Source organism: Canis lupus, chromosome 23, assembly GCF_011100685.1.
Source record: "Canis lupus familiaris isolate Mischka breed German Shepherd chromosome 23, alternate assembly UU_Cfam_GSD_1.0, whole genome shotgun sequence".
Lineage (NCBI taxonomy): Eukaryota > Metazoa > Chordata > Mammalia > Carnivora > Canidae > Canis > Canis lupus.
In genome coordinates this window covers 27067243-27091577 of record NC_049244.1, presented here as the reverse complement: position 1 = coordinate 27091577, position 24335 = coordinate 27067243, and the positions used below count along the sequence as shown (strand labels likewise).

Here is a 24335-nt window from a genome sequence, read left to right as displayed (position 1 = left end):
GAGATCATGCCCTGAGCCAAAGGTAGACGCTCAACCACTGAGCCACCCAGGTGCCCCTTAAGTCAGCAATTTTAATCAAGATTGTAATATAACCTGAGAAAAAGTCTTTGTATTTTGCTCATAGGTACTTACCCTTAAACAGAAAGCACTAGACTCTGTGATTGCTAAACTTCCATCAAAAACCAGCATTGGTTTTCTGGATGAGGGGTCTCTAATGTTATAACCAATGTCTCAGGAATGTGAGATCATAGAGAACTGCATTACACACCCCTTAGTCAAACATTCAAAATTTTTCTTTGACCATTTCTCTGTTCTTCTTCCCCTATCCTGCTGTCATTTGCTCCCCACTTCTTTGTTCTCCTCATACAGTTCCTAAACGTGTCCTGTCGACCATTTTCCTCAATCTGAATATCCCACAAAGGAAAAGCAAAACCTGGTGGCTAGCCCACCTGGGACCCCCTCAGGCATACCCTTGGGGTTTGCAGAGGCGTATGACACAGTAGGAACTCAACAAACTATCACTTCTGATGATGCCCATCCAGATAAGGCTGATGCCAGAACCAAGCCTTATGACTCCTATTCTTATACTCCTCCCCACGGTAAACATTCACTGTCTCCTTTGATGTTGGGAGTGACAACATATAGGAAAGACATTTCTGGATGAGGAGATAGAAGAATATGCTGGTAGAATTAGCATTAGCCACTAGATAGAGGAGGTTGCAAGCAATACAACGTAAATTGTTAACAGTCCAGCAATTCCTTTTTAGTAAAGAACAATCGGAGCTCAAATGAAATCAAGGATTAGTTTTGCCCAGTACTGTGACACAGATTACTGCCCACTCCTGGCTATTATCTCAGAAGAGAAGGAGACATGTATAAATCCAGCACCAGGACTGGGACAAGCAAACATGCAAACCCTACAAACTGCCATCTTGGATTCCGTCTTCAAAGTCACAATGTGGCATGGGAGCTAAAGTTGATCCCGCCTATTCCCCATCTAATTCCCATCCTTGTGTCATAGACAGATGGCTTTCGGAGGGACCTGTAAGATCACCTAGTCCTATCTCATGATTTCACTCCTGAAAAAAAACTGAGTTCCAGAGAGGGCAAGGAGACCCCTCAGGGTCACTCAGCCACTCAATAACTAGGCTATTTTCTATGTTTCTTTAATGCAGATGTTTAGGAACTCAAGAATTGATATCATTAAGCCTTATGTATGTATGACTGTTGTAGACTGTTTTCATATAATTCTTCAATGACCCCTGCCTGTGAGATGCCTCAGGCAAGTACTTCTGCTTTGGTTTCACAGAGTTAGTGGGGCTCCACGGGGTGAAATGATCTGTGGGGGCACACAGAGACTTTACAGCTGAGTCAGGTGTTCTAATGCTCGGTCTCCTGCTCTTTTTGTTGTCTAAGAATTATTTTAAGAATTGGAGGAGCTGATGAGGGAGTGATATTTACTCATCCCCCTCCCCACCCTGGTTATGAGACATGTGTTAAAACATTGATTAGAATGAGGCCTTCATGTCTGCTTCTCACATTGGTGCCATTTTCGCAGATCTGGAGATTTCTCACTCTAGGCTGAGAGAGGAAGACTTGGCAATACCTCAGTGTCCTCAGCTATAAATAAAATGGGGCTCCCTGAGAAACCTTCCACAGTTAAGAGGTGGGTCTGTGAAATTTTCATTTCCTGGGCCCTTCCCTTCCTCTCTTTATCAAATGTCTCCCCTCTCCCTCTCCTTCCCTTTCATTCTTCCTCTCTCCCTCCCTCCCCCTCTGTTTCTCTCTCTCTCTCTCTCTCTCTCTCTCTCTCTCACACACACACACACACACACACACACACACACACATACGTGCACACACATGGCCTCTGGTCTTAGACCCATTCTGGTTTGGCTTCCTCTTCAGGTCCCCTCTCTCCTATGGTTTAACTATCTTTTTGTCATCCCATGCCTCATTCATAGCTTCCTGTGTACCCTGTTTTCTTTGGGACCTAATGTTCAGCTTACAGGCCTTTGCAGGTGAGGGTCTGAAAGAAAAGTCAGTTCTCTTGGGTCTGAGTTCTCATCCCTTTCCATTACACACAGTGATGCTCTGAAAGCTGTGGCTGGTGGGGGAGTGCCCCCTATTAAGGTTTGCTTAGTCCTACAGCAATTTTGCTCAAGCGTTTCCTCCAGCTTCCCATGGCAGCTCACCTCATGTAAAGCAAAGCCGTAGAAGCCACTGGGCACAGCTTCTAATAGCTGCTACTCTTCAGGAGAGAAAATGGGCCCCAGCTGCCCCTGATGCTCATGGCAAGAGACTTCTGTCACCAGGTGAGGACCTATTGTGCAGAAGATAGACAAAGGTCTTTAAGAATTTTCATTAAAAAGGTGGAATGGGATGATGAGTAACAGGTAATAAGCCACAAATCAATTATGTCAAAGAGTCATAACTTCCTCAACATCCTATTCAGAGGGTTCTAGGCCTAGTTCCTAGCCCTGGTTCCCTGCCCCTACCCACAGAACAGGTCTATAGAGAGCCATATGGCAACTTTGTATGGATTGGTAAAAGGAATCCCTTCTTCATTACCCTTTACTCTCATTTCTCAGAACATGTGTCATAATACATTCATTTTTTTAGAACAAGCTACTTTAATGCTAACTGCCAGAAATTTTAGAATTATGCAAATTTACAATGTCTATGATATTTGAGGCATTCTCTAAGTTTGGGCAGTGCACAACCCACATAACTGTACATAGCAGCCCCAGACAGAGTTGCTCAAAGAGCAGTTTTTAGAGCAGTGTTAGAGGTGCTGATTGGTAGTTGGTTTCCATGTAAAGTAACAAAGATGAAGATCAAGGGTAGCTGTTATTCCAGGTGCCACCTGTCAACTGCCTTGTGCTATACATGAGCTCTAATATCCAAGCCATGGAATGAGAGTCACGGCCCTAGAAAAAGGAAAGTTTCCAATGGAGAAGGGGCAGTCCCTTAGTGAAGTGCTGAAAGACAAAAACTCCTGAGGGGTGACTCCTCTGGCTCCAGAGGCTGTCCAAGCTGTTTTCCATTTGAATTTGGTCTGGGCCTCTATTTTAGAGACACATAAGCCATCTACTTATAAATATGGATTTGCTGTTACTTTCCTCCTATATAATGGGTTATAGGGCTGAGCCTGCTCAATGGGGAGAAGCAAAGAAGGACAGGGAACAGACCACCTCCCATTGCTCTCTGCCCTACAAAGGGTTAAATGATGGAAATCCTATGTGAAAGTGTGAGTATGTGTGTGTGTGAGAGAGTGTGTGTTTGTGAGAGTATGAGTGTGTACGTGCGAAAGTATGAAAGAGTATGAGTGTGTATATGTGTGTGAAAGTATGAGTGTGTGAGAGAGTAAGTGTATGTGTGTGTGTGTAAGAGAATATGAGTATGTGAGAGAGTGTGTGTATGTGTGTGTGTAGTGAGGAGCATCCGGGGGACCAAGATACTTCCAGCCCACAAGGGAAGCAGCGAGCAGCCTTCTTTTGGTCTCATGCCCCAGGGAAACTCTCCAGCCCTCACCCTACCACATAGGCCCCAGCATGATACAGTACTGCAACAGCTGACACGAGTCCTGAGGTCACACTTGAGAAGCAAGAGCTCTGGGATGAGAGAACCCAGAGCCTTTTGCTTCTCGATATAAGATACTTTCCACAGCACCAAGAACTTGAGTGAACTCCCAAAATGACTTTAGAGACCACAGGCCCAGAGGAACTTGGAGGTGCAGAAGTAATTAGAAGGGATGAGATAAGCTAGGGCTTGTAAGTAACCTAGGTTTGGTTGGTAAGGTTGAAGCCACAGTTGGCTTTTGAATACTTGGGCAGTAGTTTATTAGTTGACCTCACGTTTTGCAGTCAACCAGTCTTGGTTGACAGCTCAACTTACCTCTGTTTGTTTTTTGAAACCCAAGTGCCTGACCCCTTGAAGCTTAGAAGGGCTTAAGAGAAAATCAACCTTGTACTTGCCTGAGAGTTAAAACTCAATTTGAAAGAGAGAATGATGGTGTAAGCAGACACTTCTAGCTCCTTCCAAGTCAAACAGGGCAGCATTGCCATTTTGCTTTAAGTGTATTCCAAGAACACCAGACACATCTGTAGGTACGAAACCCAAAGCTAAATATAATACTGTTTGGGTTTTTTAAATCACCATTTTTGAGTCACTAGACTAAAGTTACTCCCTAATTCAGCCGTGGTTAAGCAGCTGCTATCCTCTTCATCTCTATCCAAAAGGCACTCAGAGTGTCTCGTGATTCATCACTTAGGTGTCTGGTTAAAATAGAAGGAAACGGAGATCTCAGACAGGAAAAGATAGCACTGGATATTTGGAGTAATATAGTTTTTAACAGTGAGTTTCGCATAGGACTCTGAGGTTCCGGCGAGACAGAGCAAAAAGAAACATTTGATAAATTCTAGAGTTGCCATTTTTCTGGTCAAAAGTAATGTACACCTTTGTCAGGAAAGACACAGCTCAAAGGTCTAGGACAAGCTAGGTGTGTGGATGCTCAGATGTTATTTCCTTTCTTGTCCTGATTACTAAGATGGCACAAATTTGATGGGATTCTTCAGGATTCTGCTGCACGGCTTCCCTGGCTCTTGATTCTGAAATTCCACAAAATGCTTTGCCAGTAGCCAAATCCATCCCATCTGTTCAGTTCACTCCACAGTAAGTGGGGACTTGGGAGGGGGGGCTGGGTGTCCTCCTTTCTTCCTTGATCCTGCTTCTCAGTTTTCTTAGGTCAATTCAGGATGCCAGAAGTAGTGGGGACCCAAAGGGATTAAGTTTCCCTTACCTTCTAAAGGGCACAATGTGAAAAGGGCAAGAAAATCATATTGGGATCCTTGTTCTAAGTATAAACCCCATGACTCCTCATGCCAATGTCAGTCACTTAGGGACAGATAATTGAGTCCTAGGACCAGCCTGGCCCTCTCCAGGTAGCCTGGGCTACTCCAGCCTGGCTGTGTCTGAGGTGGAAGGATCAGAGATGGAAATTGATAGAAGTGTAAACACAGTATGGCTGGTATCTCTCTGCCAGGATTCTCTTTTTTCTTAGAGTGGCATCTTCCAGTATCCCCGAAGTTCAAGCCTGATCCATGTAATGGCATAGATTTTAAATTATTTTATTTTATCCAATGCATGGCTTGATCTCATGACCTCTCTTGATCTCAATCAAGAGTTGGAGGCTTAACCAACTGAGCCACCCAGGGGCCCATGGGATAGATTTTAGAAATAATAGTCATGACAGGCCAGAAAAAAATGTGAACGAGATATTGGCTAGGTGGAGATTAGCTCCTGTACACCTGAGTGATTACCTGTTTATTTAAAAGTAAAGTTTCTGGCCTGTACCATTTTCCACATCATCCTCTCTGAGGATGTGTGAGCAAAACAAAATAAACAACAACAACAACAACAACAACAACAACAACAACAAAGGGATAAGATACAACCACCAATAGCATCAGTAAATGAGCAAGCAGATAAGCCTAGACTCAGGACTTTGGTTTGCTTATAGACACTGCATGCTCAACACCAGGGACACTTCTGGAACTTGGCAGTCCTGAGTCTTAAAGCCAATCAACTTGTATGATATAGAGAAGAATAAAAACCAGATCCTAGAGCAGGGGCCCATGAACCCTCTGAAACTGTGCATAGTATTTTGGATATATGCATATGATTATTTTTCTGAAGACAAGCCCATAGGTTTCCCCTGATTCTCAAAGGGATTAAAGGCCCCAAAAGAAGTCAAGAGTCACAGTCCTAGAATGTTTCAGCTGAGAAAGGTGTTTATGGGAAGTGGTTCAATCTCTGCCTCCCTCATTTTACATTTTACAAATGAGGAAACTGAGGCCCAGAGACATACTCCAGAGCTGAGCCTAGAACCCGCTTTCCTGTCTTTGGGTGCTGTCAACAGAAGTTTTTCAAAAGAGAAAGAGGCAGGCATGCTCTTTAATGAAATGGGCCCCTAGCTGCTTAGGGAAAAACATGTTTTCTAGAACAGTGCTGTCTAATAGAAATACAACAAGCCATGTATATAATTTAAACTTTTCTAATAGTCACATTATAAAACAAAAAGAAACAGATGCAATCAATTTTAATAACATATTTTAGTAAACCCACTAAATCCAAAACGTTATCATTTCAGCATGTAATCAGTGTAAAATTACTGAGATCTCTACTCTTTTTTTGTATTGAGTGTTCTAAATCCAGTGTGTTTTTTATACTTACACCACATTTCAATTCAAAAAAAAACAAAAACAAAAACAAAAAACCAAACAGACCACATTTTAGGTGCCCTCTAGCCACATGTGGCTACTGGCTGCCGTATTAGGCAACACGGGTGTAGATTATGTTTCTATCCCCCAGCAAGTGAATGGTTTGTATCTCTTATTTGATTCCACAATTCTTTCCAGGAGCCGGGTGGTGTCTCCAGTCATAGATGTGATCGACTGGAAGACTTTCCAATATTACCCCTCCAAGGACCTGCAGCGCGGGGTGTTGGACTGGAAGCTGGATTTCCACTGGGAGCCTTTGCCGGAGCGAGAAAGGAAGGTCCTCCAGTCCCCCATCAGCCCCATCAGGTGAGGCTCTATCACACAGCCTGCTTCTCCTTTGCTTCCTCAGGAAGGACTCGGCAGCCAAACTGCTTAGGATCTAATCCTAGTCTCATCGTTTCCTAGCAAGTTACTTAATCTGTTCCTCAGTTTCCTCATCAGTGAATTGAGGATAACAGGGCTGTTGTGAAGATTGAAAGAATCACTACATGAAAAGCATGGAGAGAATGCCAGGCACTCAACCCTTGGTGTTTTCATTGTTATATTCTTAATGTGAATGGAGTCCAGCTTAAATTCTTTCAGGTAGCTTCAGTTGACGCCCCTTAGTGGGGCAGTGAGAGAGCCTGAGCTGGGATCTTTTTATTATTTTTTTAAGGTTTTATTTATTTATTTATTATGAGAGAGAGAGAGAGAGAGAGGCAGAGACACAGGCAAAGGGAGACGCAGGCTCCCTGCAGGGAACCCGGTGCGGGACTAGATCCCGGGACCCCAGGACCACACTCTGAGCCAAAGGCAGATGTTCAACCACTGAGCCACCCAGGCATCCCTTGAACTGAGATGTTGACCTAACTCTACCTCCCCCAGGAATTTCCCTGACCTCAGGTATTTTCTTGCTAAAAAGGAAGGATTCAGTCAGGTGAATGCTAAGACGTCCTAACTCTCAAAATACATCAAATTTTGTGGGTTGCTTGCTTGCTTTAGTGTTGGAGCATGTTTGGGTTTTGAGCAATTATTCTCTTTAAGAAGATGTTCAAGATATCTTCTTTTCTATAACAAACCACCCAAACTTAGTGGCATAGAACAACAACAGTTTTATTAAGCTCACAGATTCTGCTGGCCGGGAATTATGAAAGGAAGCATCAGGGTTGGTTGTCTCTGCTCCATGGTATCTGGGATGGCAGGAAATGGCTCAAGATGGTGGGGCAGGAGGCAGCCCTGAGGCTCCTTGAATATCTGTAGGTTGATGCTAACCATCAGCTGGGACCTCCATGGGAACTTCACCCACTCCCTCCATGAGATCTCTGCACGTTGGGCTTGCTACCCATGGCACTGGGTTCTGAGACTATGTATCCCAAGATGGCCAGCCAGGTGAAACAAGCTGTATCCCCCGCTCCTTTTAAAAAAAAATGAGTGAGGGGCATCTGAGTGGCTCAGCAGTTGAGCCTCTGCCTTTGGCTTATGGTAGGATCCCGGATCCAGGGATCAGGTCTTACAGGGAGCTGCTTCTCCCTCTGCCTGTGTCTCTGTGAATCTCTCTGTGTCTCTCATGAATAAATAAATAAAATCTTAAAAAATAAAAATAATTTTAAAAAATGAATGGTGAATTTCACATGTCACAAATAAACCATTTAAAAATGAACAGTTCTGTAACAAGTAGCAATGTTGTGCATGTGTTGTGCAACCACCACCTGGATCTAGTGCTAAAACATTTCCATCACAATACAGTAAAATCTCATACCTATTAAGTGGTATTTCCCACCCTCTCCTCCCCGCCCCTCCCAGCACCTGGCAACCACTGTCTGTCTCTATGGATGGATCCATTCTGGATGTTTCACATAAATGGAATCATATGATATGTGACCTTTTGTGTCTGGCTTCTTTCACTTAGTATAATGTTTCAGAGTACATTATCCTCTTCTCTAACCAAGACTTAGAAGTCACCCAGGGTCACTTCCAACATAATCACAGGTCTTTTCTTCATGGGAAGGAAATATAGACCCCACCTCTCAGGGGAAGCAATGTCAATGTCACATTGTAAGAAGAGCCTCTGGGACAAGGGTGGTGGTGCTCACCTCTGGGCAGTGGATCTCCATTAGCCACAGTCCATCTCAGTCATATACTGCCCAATGCCAACCAATTATTCTGGTGGCCTCTGAGTGTCTAGTACAGGGACACAGAATGAAGACATTAGGCACAAACAGGACTTCCAAGGGTCCGTTCAAGGGAGTGTGACTCTAACAGAAGTTTGATAAGCCATAAGCTTAGAAGTGCAAAAAAAAAATTGTCTTGATTTTCTAATAATTGGACTTACGTAATTTATATATTAACCTGATCGTTCCTGTCTTCTCTCTGCCCAGGAGCCCTGTGGTGCCCATTGGGGTTGTGGCCATGGACAGACATTACTTCCAAAACACTGGAGCCTATGACCCTCTCATGTCACTGCAGGGTGGCGAAAACCTCGAACTATCTCTCAAGGTATGTCCTGGATCAAGGGAGGAGCCGGGTGGGTTCTATGGAGTCGTGTGTAAGGTCCCAGCTTGGAGGCAGCCAGCAAATGCCCCTAGTTGGGTCTGAGGCTGCAGGCAAAGTATAAAGTCATGAAATGTGGTGTGTCAAAACTCCCTTTCCCATCTCTCTCATGCCCTATATTCCCTAGTGAACCCAGCTATCAAACCTGCCCATAGGAAAGGGCACGGTATCAGCCATGTATAATGTAGCACAAAGTTTCCTGTACATTCTCTGGGCATGGCACCCTCAGCATCTCAGCCATTATTCACAGCACCCATAGGTCAAAACAAATGCCAAGCAGTTCTGCACATTGAATTCGGTGGTTCCCCCCTTATCTGCGGTTTCTGGTGCTCATGGTCAACCATGGCCCAGAACAGATGAGCCACCTTCTGAGGTATGGTCAGGTTAGTAGTAGCCTAATGCTAGATCACAGTGCCTGCATCATTTCCCTCACTCCATCTCATCATGTGGACACTTTATCATCTCACAGCATCACAAAAAGACTGGGTATGCTCTAAGAAGATATTTTGAGAGAGAAACACCATATTCACATAACTTTTTGTTACAGTTTATCATTATACCATTCTATTTTATTAGTGGTTGTTAATCTCCTAATGTGCCTAATTTATAAGTTAAATCATGGGCATATATGGGTGTATGTATAAGAAAAAATATAGTATATATAGATTCCTGAACTATCTGTGATTTCAGGCATCAACTGGGGTTCTTGAACATATCCCCCATGGATAAGAGGGAACTACTAGAGCTCTAAAAAATAAGTAAAATAAGTATTTGTCCTAAAAATTTAGCACCCGTTGAGCCCCACACAGCTTCTCAAACCTTGGAATCAGATCAGACACTGCCACCCTCATTTCCCATTCCATGCTGATTTTTAAAAGATTTTATTTATTTATTCATGAGAGACGCACAGAGAGAGGCAGAGACATGGGCAGAGGGAGAAGCAGGCTCCCATGGAGCAGGGAGCCTGATTGGGACGTAATCCCAGGACACTGGGATTATGCCCTGAGCGGAAGGCAGACGCCCAACCACTGAGCCACCAGATGTCCCTCCATGTCGATTTTAACACGATACTTGCTTTTTCATCACAGCAATCACTGAAAACCTAACCCAATAAGGATGAATGTTATCAAGTGCAGCCATCTAACGTTGAAACCACGAATTAGCTCAAGCTTGTAGTTTGCAGAACATCCAACAGATGTCACTATGTTTCTCCCAAACATTTAAAGGGTCTGCAAGACCCTTTGAGATTGCTGGGGCACCCTGGGGGTACCTTGGCACACAGTTTGGGAACTCCATGTGTGGTGTGTTTCAGTTTACATGCTGCCTATGCTAGGAATGTTTTCATCTTTCCTCTTTACCCTCAAGTATGAAATGAAAGGCTTCCTATCAAATGAATTCCAGGTATTTGGGATGAGGCAGGAGCGTTAGTGAACAGTGAGAGCCCTCCTAAAGAAGGAGAGACCGACTATGTTTAAGGAAAACTTGTTTTGATCGTCACATAAATGGCTCTGGTGCCTTTGCAGCAGGAGATTTCATGAGTTTTTAGAAATTCTCTGAGAACTAGGGACCCCTTGCTCCCCAAGAAAGCAGCTTTGAGGAACAGGGGTGCTAATCCACATGGCCACATCTCTAAAAGTGTTGCATGTGTGCTTCGGGGGCAGGTCACGTTGCATGGATGTGGCCCCCTTACTCCACTGGTTCTGTCCTGGGACAAATATACTCATTCTTTCCACCCTGTCACTCCCCTGCCCAGAACTCCCAGATCTGGAAACTCTATGGCACCCTGAGGATTCTAATCTCTTTACCATTTTTTTGCTCCTGATATTGTGTGCATTTTGCCAGCCCCTGTCAGGGTCCCTCACTTCCCATGTCCTCGGAATGGTGTTCAGATGTTTATTTTTTCCTTTTCTGGCAGGTCTGGCTCTGTGGTGGCTCTGTTGAAATCCTGCCCTGCTCTCGAGTGGGGCACATCTACCGAAATCAGGAAACCCACTCCCCCTTTGATCAGGAGGCTACTGTGCGGAACAAGGTTCGCATCGCTGAGACCTGGCTGGGCTCATTCAAAGAAACCTTCTACAGGCACAGCCCAGAGGCCTTCTCCTTGAGCAAGGTAAGGAGAGATCCTGGCGGGGGCTTCTGGACGTGCCACAGGGCCACCAGCAGGAGAGTGGGCCAGGGAGTGCCTCCCCCTCTAGCCTGGGGTGGGGGTGGGGGAATAAAAGCTTCCACCTTGTGTTTCCCTTAAGTTGTTCCTCTCAAGTGGCTCCTCTACTTGGCAGGGCTGCCTGTCTCTCCCCAGCGTCTCTCCCAAGCATCAGGGCATCCCAGCTGGTCTTGGTCTGCAGCCCCCTGATGTCTGTTGGATGACATCCATGGGGTGTAGGACACATTGGGGCAGAGGACAGATTGGGCAGGGAATATTAGCAGTAACAGGTCTCAGAGGGCCTTTTCAACCTGGGCAAAATGCTCAAGGCTATGAAATTATCCAAGACATGAAACAAATGTAGGTATAAACATAAAGATCTAATACAAGCCATGGAAAAATTAAAATCTTAAATATTTAATTAAGTCCACAAACAGTGCATTTTCAACTGCCACTCACCTCAATTCTTGTGGCGTGACACATACATACTATTCAACTTGAGATGTGGGTTCCCATTAATGTTTGCTATGCAGGGTGTGGGGACGCCTGAGGTAAGATTTCCACCACCCGCAAAGGTCTTGGGACAACTCCCAAAAGCCCCTCACCAGCCTACACTGCAGGGCCGAGCTCTATTCTGATTCAGAAATCTCCCCATCTGTTCATCTGACTTTCACAAAGACAATGGCACCTCCTACTGGTAAATGAGAAGACTTTTTTTTCCCCCTTTAAACATTCCTATTAATTCATGTTTTGCAACTGTCCTATTGCTTACATCAGTATCAAGATTTTAATAATATTGACGGGATGAGCACTGGGTGTTATTCTATATGTTGGCAAATTGAACACCAATAAAAAATAAATTTATAAAAAAAAGATTTTAATAATATCACTGCCTCATTTTGCTCTACAATTTCTATCCTTCCATCCCCTTTCCTACCCCAACCCCAAAATCCTCGTATGGATTTTGAGATACAGAAATTCTGGGCACTCAAAAGACAAGGCTGGGGTTTCACTGTTGGAAGAGTTGTCATCCTGTTTTTTGTTTTGTTTTGTTTTCCTCTCAGGCAAGGTTGTACAGAAGGGCAAGTTCATTGTCAGCATCCTTCCTCATTTGAGGTCAGACAAGGGCTGGCTAGATGTACCAGTTTGTTTCATTACCAAGAAAGCTGAAGGTGATGGAATATGCATGAAGGAATGTTCCTGCTCTGGGACCAAAGTCCAGCCCTACAGAATGGCTGGCAAAGTCTCAAGTGAACACTCCGAATGCCAAGAAACTACAAAAAATTTATACTAATTTCCTTAAAGGAAAGTAGTAGATCTCTTTGGTTTAATGTTAGGTAAATATGCTAAATAAATAAGACATTCCTGACTTAGAGAAGTTGCTCCCAAACTTCCTGTGGATAATATTCACCAGGAGAGAGGGTTAAAATGCAGATTCCAGGGGTGCTGCCCCAGCCTATGGAATCATAGTCTCTAGTGTAGGGCCTAGGAATCTGCATTTTAACAAGTTCCTTGGGCATTTCTGAGCCAGGTGCCTTGGATAACAGTTTGAGAAGCATGCCGAGAGCATTTCAGTATGGCAGATTCAGACCTTACTCCTCCAACATTGCCATCTGAGGAGTAGAAGAGGGAGAAAGCTGAATCAAACCAAACTCACTTCATACAGCCTGTTATAATGCCCAGTGTCTAGTTGCCATCCTAGAGGACATGGACTTCTTATTCTAGCCCTCTCTCTTTTTCTCTCCTTACCCCACTTTCTCTTTTATTAAGTAGGCTCCATACCCAGCATGGAGCCCAACTCAGCTTGAAGTCACAACCTGAGCTGAGATCAAGAGTGGGACGCTTAAACAACGGAGCCATCTAGGCACCCCTCTCTCTTTGTTTTTGTTTCTGATCTTTCCATCTCCTCCTTAGCATCTCTGTCTTCCCTAAAGATATCCAGGATTTAGTAGCAAATGTATACGTAGGTTTCCTTACATCTTATCAATACAGCCAAATACATAAATTTATACTAAAGTGTTAAGGACTTACCTGATGTCCATCCCAGGACAACTGTATATAAAGGAAAATTTCATTATTTTATTTTATTATTTATGATAGTCACACACACACACAGAGAGAGAGAGAGAGAGAGAGAGGCAGAGACATAGGCAGAAGGAGAAGCAGGCTCCATGCACCGGGAGCCCAACGTGGGATTCAATCCTGGGTCTCCAGGATTGCGCCCTGGGCCAAAGGCAGGCACCAAACCGCTGCGCCACCCAGGGATCCCTAAAGGAAAGTTTCAAAGAAAGGGGATAGCATAGCCCAAAGGAATGATTCATTAATGGAGGAGATGGGCACTTAGAGGAGAAGAAGAGTAAACTTTCCTTGTCCCCACCCCACCCCACAATTTCCCAGCTTATTTAATCTCAGTGGCCTTTGGGTCAATTCCTGCCTCCATAAGGCTCATTATAGTGCTGCACCTCACCTGCCTAGGTGCAAAGCCCCACTGTTTCACTGGCTTTCACAGAGAAGTCCTTAAAGCACAGATATAATGGTCTCTGTCAACTGAAAAAATGAGGGATAGTGGGGAAGGAGTGACCTCACAACCACATTACTGGTTCCACAGCTCTCTATACGGAGGATCCATCCTATTCTGTCCCCTTCAGACCTCTTCCCCCAACACATGACCTTCCCTCCTGTCTGCAGCCTTGGTCCCCTGTCTGAGTCCCATTCCTGCAGCTTCTTCCCGGCCACCTCTGTCCCTCCCCAAATGTGAATGGTGGTGAACAGCAGCCTTCACCTGTCTCCCTACCTGTGTCTTTCTCCTGCCCCAGGCCGAGAAGCCAGATTGCACAGAACGTCTGCAGCTGCAAAGAAGGCTGGGGTGTCGGATGTTCCACTGGTTTCTGGCCAACATCTACCCTGAGCTGTACCCGTCTGAGTGCAGGCTGAGGTTCTCTGGAAAGGCAAGGCATGACCCAGGGAAGATGAGGAGGAAGGTGGGGGCAGCTTCCCAAGACAGGAACTGGATGTCCAGATGTTTGACCATGATCCTAGCCACACTGTCCCCAGCTCATTGGGGCCTCAGAGGCTTTCATGCCTACCTGGAGGGAGGTCACTGGATTGCTGCAAAGCCTGTTTCAGGGCCCTTCATCATGACAAGTGTGGCCTGCTTCCTGTCCCTGGGAGTTAGAGCTTTCAGCTTGACCTTGCTTATTTCTGTGGTCTGAACCTGGTACCTTGAGCTATACTGCAGGAATGGCACTGGACAGCAGGTGTCTTTACAGTTGACAGGGGGGTTCATAGCTGCATGGGTGTCCACTTCCAGCTCCACAACACCGGACTTGGCCTCTGTGCAGACTGCCAGGCGGAAGGGGACATCCCGGGCTGTGCCATGATGCTAGCTCCTTGCAGCGACAGCCGGCAGCAACAGGTAGGTAGTCAGAGTTCTCAGCATTCAATAGCCGGGGAAGACCTAAGGGTGGTCTTTCCTGGGATGCTCCTCGCTTCCCTTTAAGGGCATCTCCTTTCAGTAGTCCTGTGTCCCCTACTCCAGTGACCCGTCCCAGCTCTGCCTACCCCACCCTCAGGCACAAGCACAGACATGGACCATCATCAGAGAATACAATTATCCAAGCCTGGGGGAAATGGAGAGTATCTGGCCATTCGTCTAACGGGTGAGGAAACTGAGGCTCAGAGAGTGACTAGCCCAGGGATTGCAAGGTCATATATGCCCAGGGTGAGGCAGGGAAAGAAAGAGAGCATAGTGAGCTGGGTGGAGACTGAGGAGTGTCTGCAGAACATGTGCCCATCTGAAAGGACAGCAGCACCATTCCCCAGCCTCAGCAATGCTTTCTCTTTTGTATGAAAGTGGGCCCAATATTATGAGGTCACCCCCAAGTTTTGAAAGATGTTTGAAATCCAGAGTTTATGGAAAATCCCCCTACTTAAATTAAAAATCTATCATCCAAAGTCAGAGAAGACCACCATATGGGCACTCACATTTCCGCCAGGCCACTACTTGAAACATCTGGACCAGCCAGAGATCGTCGGCCAGCTAGAACCAGAGATGGGAAGGAGGGTCACGCAAGTGGGCACCGTAGACACAGAAGCACTGAGGAGGCAAGGCAAGCCCAGAAAGTGTTCCCCACTTGCAGTGGAGTCTCAAACCTACAACTCATGGCTGCAGTCTTGTCTCAGTTCTCTGACTCTGAGGCCTCGCAAGCAAATGTGGTGTGGCTTTCAGGAATTTAATGTGGCTCTATGAGAGCCAGAGTTCACAAAGGGGAATCAATAGGGCACCAGAGGAGCCTGGCGTGTGTGCTTCTGTTTGTCTGTGTGGGTGTCTCTGGACACGCACGTTTTTGTGGTCTATGTGAAGCGGAAGAGGAGGGCTGGATTGGGAGCAGACAGGCCTTGTGGCCTCAGATGACCATCTGCTCCACTTGCCAGAGGAGAGCTCCCACACAGATGGAGTCATTGGCTCCAAGCTGCAGAGCATTGGCCTCATTCAGAACATTTCCCATGCACAGAGCAATTTGGTCTGTGAAGCCTTTCACTCCATGGTCAGAAGCAAAGCAGAGAGAACAAACACCCCTTCAGAGCAGAGGGGAATAGCACATAAGCTCTTCTGGGATGCCAGGGCTGGTGGGGCCACTCCCCAGGTTACAGTGCTCTGATGACTTGCTCAGGGAGGAACCAAGAGGCAGCAATAAAGACAAATCACACAGTTTTCCCCGAGGCCCCACTCTGCAATGCGGCTGGACCTATCTGGACCCAACAAGGCTGGGGCTGCCCAAAGGGCAGTCGAAGAGAGATGCTGAATATACTCGGCAGGCACCCTGACCACAGGGAGAGGCTGCTCCCTGAGCCAGAGTTCCCATTCTCAGATAGCAGTAGCTCACCATGGGACAGACAATCTGAAATCAGTGCTGAGAAATCCAGGTGACACCTGGTGAAAATGTAGGCCTAGTAAGGATGGGTCAGTCTAGTGGCTTGTTTGTTCCCTGCCCATGGTTCTTAACCTTTTTTAGGTTATATCTTGTGGTCGCCCTGTGGGACGCGTGATCAACCCTTGACCCCAAATTTGGTTCAGATATGGAGACTCATGACTTCACACATGCAATGAAACAATGGAAAGCATCATTATTCACGCTATGAGACTTTCTGGGGGAGAGATGGGCAGGCTCCCAGGTAGGCCAGCAACTGGGTTGAGACAGCAAGAGACAACTGGCTTTGGCTCTTATGTGGTCGGGGGGCGGGCCAGGTGAGGGTACCCAAACTCTGGCTGGGCATACCTGGTTTGAACTTTCTGCCAACACCAATGAAGAAAGCACAGGGCTTTCTTATGAGCTTGCCCAGAGGTGGAGCAAAGGGATAAGGTGAAGGGGTGGGGCTTGAAAGCTCAGAGGTCAGACTAGCAGACACCATCACAGGTCACATGGTTCCTTTAAGAAGGTGATGAATTCTAAGGACTCTTCCCCAGAAAAAAGTGCATCTGCACAAAATTTTAACAATTTCCAGGGTTCATAGATCCCTTGAAGCTCTCTCTGGTCCACGGGGCTCTAAAACTGGAACACTGGTTAAGGGCCAAGCCAAATAATTGGCTGGGTTATAATTTCCAGAAGCTAAAAGAAAGAGTCGAAGGGTAGAACCATGTCTCTTCCTTCAGTACCCCAATGATTGGTAAACTTCATGCCCTCTATTGTCTGAGGAAAGAAAAAGGTTACTGAGTCAGGGGAAGGTGTAGCATCCTGTAGGCCTCTTGGTTATCAGGAAGGTCTCTTTGTATCTTAGGGTATAGCTTCTCTTTAAAATTTCCATCACGAAACAACTCCCAAGATGGTGGAAGCCTCAGTGATGCTGGCTGAGGGTTTTCATGACCTGGATGAACCTAGAAAGCCTAGTCTGTCCCCAAATCTCTTTTGGCCTATGACAGGGATCTTTGCATTAAGGCCTCTATTGAAAACAAACAACAAAGTACAAGTTGCTGGAGATACTGCTCCAACAAGTGAGGTGAGGCCCCAAGAGCCTGGGGGCAAATGCCAGAACATGTCTTGGAGGGTCTGGATTCCAGCCCTGCAGGGAGGACCCATGAGGCCAGGCTTGCCAGTGGAAGACCCTGGGATCCCTGGGGGAAAGCCTGCATCTGGAGGGCCTGTGAGGAAGCAGGTGCTCAGGATGCATGTGGCCTCTTTTGGCTTGGCCCTTAACCAGTGTTCCAGAACACACCGAAAGGCATTCACACCTGGCACAGGGGAGGGGGACAGAGAGATAAAGTGCTAAGTGAGGAAGCCGTGTAAGGTGGTAGAAACAGCTCACCACTTTCTAACTGTATGATATCAGAAGCCTTCTTAACCCCTCCAAGTCTTGGTTTCCTCCTCTGCAGCTGGCAATAATCCCGTCTCCTGCATGCAAACAGAATGTTAGTGTTGGTGGGTTTTCTGAATCTTATTGGGAAGGAGAAGATTAGCAAGGATTTCTACATGTAGCAAAATCCTGAACTAGCTAAGTCGAAAGCCCTTCTCATAAAAGCACCTATATATGCCATATAAAAATTAAGAAGAAACACAAAACTAACTGAATTTGTAACAAAGGGAAATCTCCAGGGCCCAAAAATCAAGAGGCAGCTGAAAATAGAGCCATAGGGCATGGACCAAACTATCCTGCCTAAGATGAGGGAGCCAGGGGAATCCAGAGGCATTAGTTACAGGCAGGAGTAGTTAATGAGAGCCTAACTTCAGCCTGTGACAGATGAGAAGCTGGAAACGAGACATCATAGAAAGCCAACTTTGAGTTTTAAAGAGTAACACATCTGTGAAAAGTTTGACTAGAAAAATCCACCCACTCCCACAGGAAGATGAAAAGGAAGCTTGTCTGTCTCCACAAGGTCTTTGTATAGAGAAAGTTACTTTAAAAAAATTTTTTTAACCACCGGCCTGCACCTAATATGGGTTTCGGGTTCAAATATATGTATGGTGTGGGAATCTTCCAGTAGGAATGGCTACCTGATTCGTGAGGCCCAGAACGAAATGAAAATGTGGGGCCCATCATTCAATAATTATTAAAAATGTCGAGGTAGTGACAATAGAGCATTAAACTAAGTATATTAAACCAAAAACACTAAGCCCTTCTAGGCATGGGCCCCACGTGAATGCACAGGTTGCACACCCATGAACCCAACTCTGTCTCCCAGCCACAAAATTAATATAAAAATTCATTCAAGCTGTACCTGGCAGGAACAGAAAATGGTTTTATCAGAAGGTACTCTCTAGCCAGGCTACACAAGCTTCCTACAGCTAAAGCCCCTCTGCAAAGATATGCACAATCCAACACTACAAAACATGGGAGGAAAAAATGACCATGAGCGAGAGTCAGCAGATGCAACAGACAGCAGGAGAATTAGTTACAGGCCAGGTTAGATCTCTCCAGAAAGAGATAACCTTGGGCCTCAAGAGTGTCCCCCATCTGCTCTTCAGGCAGTGCACTCACACGATACACAGTATTCCTTATCGCCTCACCTATGATGCAATAAAAAGAATAATGGAGAAACATGCCAAAATGTATAATCATGAATACAACAGCATGTGGCACATGGCGATTTCAGTGGCTGGGTCTGGTCTAGGATTGTATGTGTAGCTTGGACTATGAGAGATTGTATTGCTGACCCTAATAGGATCTAAAGATTGCCCCTAGACCTGAGTTCTCCTTCCTTCATCTCTAGCTTTGGAAAAGATCTCCTTCTAGCTATGCTAACAACCATCCCCTCTGTCACAGCACCTGAAGCACACCAGCAGGAAGCAGATCCACTATGGCAGCCCACAGCACCTGTGCTTTGATGTCAGGCAAGAGCAGGTGATTCTTCAGAACTGCACCAAGGAAGGCCCTGCTATCCATCAACAGCACTGGGACTTCCAAGAGGTGAGTAATCTACTCAGGAAGTGTTCAGCAATGCTTCTGGCTGGGACTGTGTTCTGGAGTCTTCCAAGAGTCAAGTGTTACCATACAGGCTGGTGCCCCTGCTGTTGAACTTGGGGACTTGGTGTTAAGGCCTCAAGAGGAATAAAGCCAACCTTGTAGCAAAGTTGGACCAACAGCCTCTTGAAGACTAATTTGCCATGTCTTTGTAAATCTCTGACTATGATCATGGAAGAGAGAGGAGACAGTCCCTTTTTGAAGTTTATTAGCTCAGGTCACCAGCAAGACCATGGAGTATGTTATAGAAGCAGCCAAATACCTCAGTGATGTGGTTTTAGGAGCAATAGAAAGGCCCTTCCTTCTCTACTTGGTGATAAGTGGATCTAAGACTCAGGCCCACACATGCTCAAAGACATCTTGGAAACCAAGTTAAGGTCCATTATGAATGGTCACAAAGGACCATTCAACTCAAGTCCTATGTATAAGAAATGCTTTAAAAAGAGCATTTTAAAATAATAAGTAAAAGATTAGTAAGATACACCCAGTGTATTTCAGGCTTTAAAAACTAAGACTTTGTGCTCTCTTCAGCAGCACATATACTAAAAACTAAGACTTTAAAAAAGTATTATTGTTTAGCCATGAAAAGGAGTGAAGTATTGTTCATAGTAGCACTATTTACAATAGCCAAAAGGTAGAAGCAGCCCAAGCATTCAGTGATGGATGAATGGATAAACAAGATGTGGTATAGTATTCCACATAAATAAATAAATAAATAAATAAATAAATAAATAAATAAATAAATGGAATACTATTCATTTATAAATACCTATATATTCATATGTATATAATGTAATACTATTCGCCTAAAAGGAGAGGAAAAATTCTGTCACAAGTTACAACATGGATGAACCTGGAGGACATCACACTAAGTGAAATAAATGTATCAGAAAAGGACAAATACTATATGAATCCACCCATAGAAGGTATCTAAAGTAGTCAAATTCATAGAAACAGAAAATAGAATAGCGGTTACCAGGGGCCTGGGGGGAGGGGAGAGTTGTTTAATAGGTATAGTTTCAATTTTGAAAGATGAAAAAGTTCTGAATATGTGTTTCACAACAATGTGAACATATTTAATACTATAAAACTACCCTTAAAAATGGTTAAGATGGTTACTTTTATGTAATTTGTTTTTACTGCAATGAAAAGAAATTAGGTACTACTTCACTACACAAAGAGAAAGAAGTCAATCACAAAAGGTCATATATTATATGACTTCACTTACAGGAAATGTCTGGAATAGACAAATCCATTAATATGGAAACCAAATTAGTGATTTCCAGGAGCTAGAAGGAGGGAGAGACAGAAAATGATTATTAATGGATGGTGGGTTTCTTTTTACAGTGAGGGTTGCATGGAATCTGTGAGTATACTAAAAGCCATCAAGGTGTATTCTATAAAAGAGTGAATATTATGGAGTGTGAATTATAACTCAAAAAAAAAAAACCAAATGGACATTTATCAGCATTGCTGGTCTAAATGTTTAACTTTTTACAAAGAAATAAATTTTGGGGGGTACCTGGGTGGCTCAGTGGTTGAGCATCTGCCTTTGGCTCAAGGTGTGATCCTGGGGTCTGGGGATCAAGTCCCACATTGGGCTCCCTGCATGGAGCCTGCTTCTCCCTCTGCCTATGTTTCTGCCTCTCTCTCTGTGTCTGTCATGAATAAACAGATAAAATCTTTTAAAATAGAAATCAATTTTTGTTGGAAAAAAGGATAGCCAGATTCAATATTAAATCTGGTCGCTTTTGAGTAGGAAGCGGCTATCATCCTTCAAACATGACTGACTTAGGCCCTTTATATATCCTTGAGCTTTCACTTTCTACTGCAACCTGGTGGCAGCAGTACTAAATTGCAGGATCCAGAGTGGGCAGAGACCAGATTAAAATCTTTTCGAAAGCAAAAATATACAAGACAAGGATAACAGTGAATGTCTCCAATATGGTATAAAGACTGAACATGCTCTGTACACTGGCATGCTACTAACCACAACTCTCTAAGAATTGGCACAATTATACAATCTCAACAAAGATAATTTAATTAGTGACCTCAAGCTTCCAAATAATATTTATTTTTAGGGCTACCTAAATTATACTTTATATTTTTAAAGATTTAAATATAAAAATCTTTATATTTTTAAAGATTCTTAAAATCTTTTTATTATTCTTTTTATTTATTCATGAGAGACACAGAAAGAGAGAGGCAGAGACATAGGCAGAGGGAAAATCAGGCTCCATGCGAAGGAGCCAGATGTGAGACTTGATCACAGAACTCCAGGATCATGCCCTGAGCCGAAGGCAGACACTCAACTGCTGAGCCACCCAAGCATCCCTAAATTATACTTTATATTAGCCAACATACTACAGTTCCTATCAGCCAGTTCAGACCACCTCTATAATTCTTATAATAATGAGCACAAAGCTTAGAAATATTCTTCTTTGCTGACTGATTGTAGAGAATTGACTGGTTTTCTTTTCTTTTCCTTTTTTTTTTTTCTCTTTTCAGAATGGAATGATTGTCCACATTCTTTCTGGAAAATGCATGGAAGCTGTGGTGCAGGAAAACAGTAAAGATTTGTACTTGCACCAGTGTGATGGAAAAGCCAGCCAGCTGTGGCGATTTGACAATGTCAACACTGTGGATGAACGGTGACTGTCAAAGGGAAAACAGAAGTTTAGTCATCGCAGTTCAGCCCCAAGAGAACTGAAAGAGCATGTTTATTTCATGAAGCAGACCCTTTTGTGTTTGTGCTTCTGGTGACAGTAGAAAAGAAAGCTCCGTGAATGAATATAGAAAGTCTTTGCTTCTTACACCTTATTGCATTGACTGCTGGCTGTTTTAGAAAAAGGAAAAAAAAAATCATTGCTCATTGTCTTCATCACTGGTAGATGGTCATTACATAGTATGGAAGATTAGGGTTTTTTTTTTCCCATTGAGCACTTGATAATTGTTTTTTATCTCTGACAAAAGAAAGAGGCATGGGCAGTCTCTGGCAACATCTCCAATGATACATAAATCTAATAGATAAATCTTTTGCAAATGGCCTTACCTTGGATCCTCTGTGTAGCCAACCATGAAAATTCAAGTGTGAAGAGGATATAATGGCCTGACATCCCAAAAACTTTGGATTAAGCTCATTAGGACAAATTCCATGTTCACTGGCTGAGCCATAGCTCAGAAGAAGAAAGGGAGGCCACTGAGGAAGAGTAGAGTTGAAAAGAAGATGGAAGAGCTTTGACCCAATTCTCCAGCTCAGCTTAGCTGGAAAGTCAGCAGACCTGGAATAGGATGTTTTCATGTAAATGAGAATTTCCTCCATACTTTCTACCTCCATTCTCCCTGCCCTAGCCCTTCTCTAGCTTGGCTAACCCCAACCAGAATCTCATGCAATGTATTTCTCTTTAATCATTGGTATTGGAAGGGTCAGCTTGGACTGAGCATTCCCAGTAACAAAGTATATACAATTGAGAAATTCTCCTGATGCCCTGTCATAGGATTTGCATTGACTGAATCAGAAATAGCAACCTCCATAAAGAAACAAGCCTCCCCAGAAGGGACATGCCTGCACTTGAGCCAAAACTCATATGAAAGGAACAAGAGTTGGGTATCAATACCCATTAGGGCTGATGTGGCCATTTCTGAGCCTGGGATCCCCAAATGTGCCTGCAGGTTGAATGTTCATAACTGGGGGAGGAACATGCCTCAGCTAGAGCAGAGCCAGTGCTAGCAAGAGCTGAAGGGCTCTCCTTGCTGTGACCTGGCCTACCTAGTTTGGCCATAGGGAGCTGTTGAGTGAAGTTGATTGTACTGTTAAGAAGACACCATTTATCCCCCTGTTTCTCCTCTAAGTAGAGTTTGATCTCTACACGGTCAGCTTAGAAACCTCCCTTCAAAGATATTATCTCCTCTGGGCTGTCTCAGAATTTAGAGTGTTTCAAATAAGAAAAACTAGGTAGGAAGTGAGGGTTTCTAAGCAATGCCTATCATAATTATGTATTCTTTTTCCATCAGCTTAAGTCAATAGCCCACTGCATTTTTCCTTCCTCAGAATACACTCCAGACCTGTGCTGTCTACAGTAGCTATTAGCCACATGTGGCTATTTAAATGTTAAATTAAATGTTAATTTTTAATAAAAATTAAAACTCAGTTTCTCAGTTGTACTGGTCACATTTCTAGTGCTTAATAGCTGCTTGTGCCTAGTGGCTACTGTATTGGAGAGCACAGATATAGAACATTCTATCACTGCAAATAGTTCTATTGGGTAGTGCTGATCTCGATAGATTCATCAGCCCATTGAGAGAAGAGATTTTAGCCACTGTCTGCGTCCTTCAGACGTTCTATATTTAAAACAAATTCTCCTAACATCCTGAGGCTGAGACGGAGCTAAAAGTTCTCAGATGGCAACCCTGTAAATGGTATTAATAGTTGCAAACTAAAAATTAAACAAGACCTCTATTTTTTTAAGTAAACTTAATTATTGGCATTGTGAGTGTTTGAAGTTGCTGGAATAAATTAATATTATTAAATAAAAGGCTGAATTCAATTGTGTAAGTTGTGTTTGACAGTAATTAACAAAAGGACCCAGATGGCTTATTGCTTAATTGGTTTAACAAAGCAAGAATATGGGGTTCCTTGCTTCCTTAACCATCCCCATGATTTATTACTTTATTGTAGAAATGGCTGTCAACTCTGTCCCTAGCTGGTACTTACAGATCCTTAATTTAAACAAAACAGATGTCTCCATTTAGTTCTAAAAGAAATTCAACCTTCTCCTCATAGTGTAATCAAGTGTTCAAATTTCTGTTCTCTATGGACTCTGCTTTAATTTTGTCCATAATGATCATTTTAAAAGTAGAGAAACCTGGCATTTGAAAGATTTTATTTCCAAGAGTGTGATCTCCACTTTTGTGATGGAACTTTGTGGTTTTCAGGAATTCAAGCTCCTGACTGGACTTTATTGTTCAGGAGTAGATAGATGGGACACCTTGTTAGTATTCAGGTTGCTGGTTCTAGTTTGTTCTTGAGGTCTTGCTAGACCCCTGTCCTCCGAGCCTGTGAGACATCCCATAATACTTTCGTTTAATCCAATGCTCCTCAAATTTCACTGTGATCACAAGTCATGGGGATTCTGTTAAGATACAGACTCTGATTTGGTAGGTCTGGGGTGGGGCCTGAGATTCTGCATTCCTAATGAGCTCCCAGGGGATGCTGATGCTGGTCTATGGACCACTATCTGAATAGCTAAGGTTTATTTTTTTTTCAAGTTTTTTTTCACATTTTATTTTTTTTTTAGTATATGTGCTGCCGAAGCGAGCACTCACATTTTATTTTTAAAATTTTTTTTGTATATTTTTTATTGGAGTTCAATTTGCCAACATATAGCATGACACCCAGTGCTCATCCCGTCAAGTGCCCCCCCCTT

At 44.0% G+C, this 24335-nt stretch overlaps 1 protein-coding gene across 9 annotated transcripts in view; it reads left to right on the top strand.

Moving 5' to 3' along the window:
* The window catches only part of GALNT15 (polypeptide N-acetylgalactosaminyltransferase 15), a 48506-nt gene extending 25045 nt beyond the window's left edge, over window positions 1-23461 (top strand). For 4 of the 9 annotated variants that reach the window (XM_038570767.1, XM_038570766.1, XM_038570772.1 and 1 more), the window contains 7 exons: window positions 6420-6587; window positions 8639-8756; window positions 10726-10920; window positions 13770-13901; window positions 14264-14368; window positions 18712-18855; window positions 21418-23461. In XM_038570767.1, the coding sequence (XP_038426695.1) occupies window positions 6420-6587; window positions 8639-8756; window positions 10726-10920; window positions 13770-13901; window positions 14264-14368; window positions 18712-18855; window positions 21418-21564 (1009 nt within the window). In that variant the 3' untranslated portion in view covers window positions 21565-23461. Of the gene's footprint in view, window positions 1-1558; window positions 1667-2151; window positions 2316-4577; window positions 4675-6419; window positions 6588-8638; window positions 8757-10725; window positions 10921-13769; window positions 13902-14263; window positions 14369-15968; window positions 16129-18711; window positions 18856-21417 lie in introns of those variants that run through there. The other 5 variants (XM_038570769.1, XM_038570768.1, XM_038570771.1 and 2 more) reach the window with 3 other exon arrangements.
* The last annotated feature ends 874 nt before the right edge of the window (window positions 23462-24335 follow it).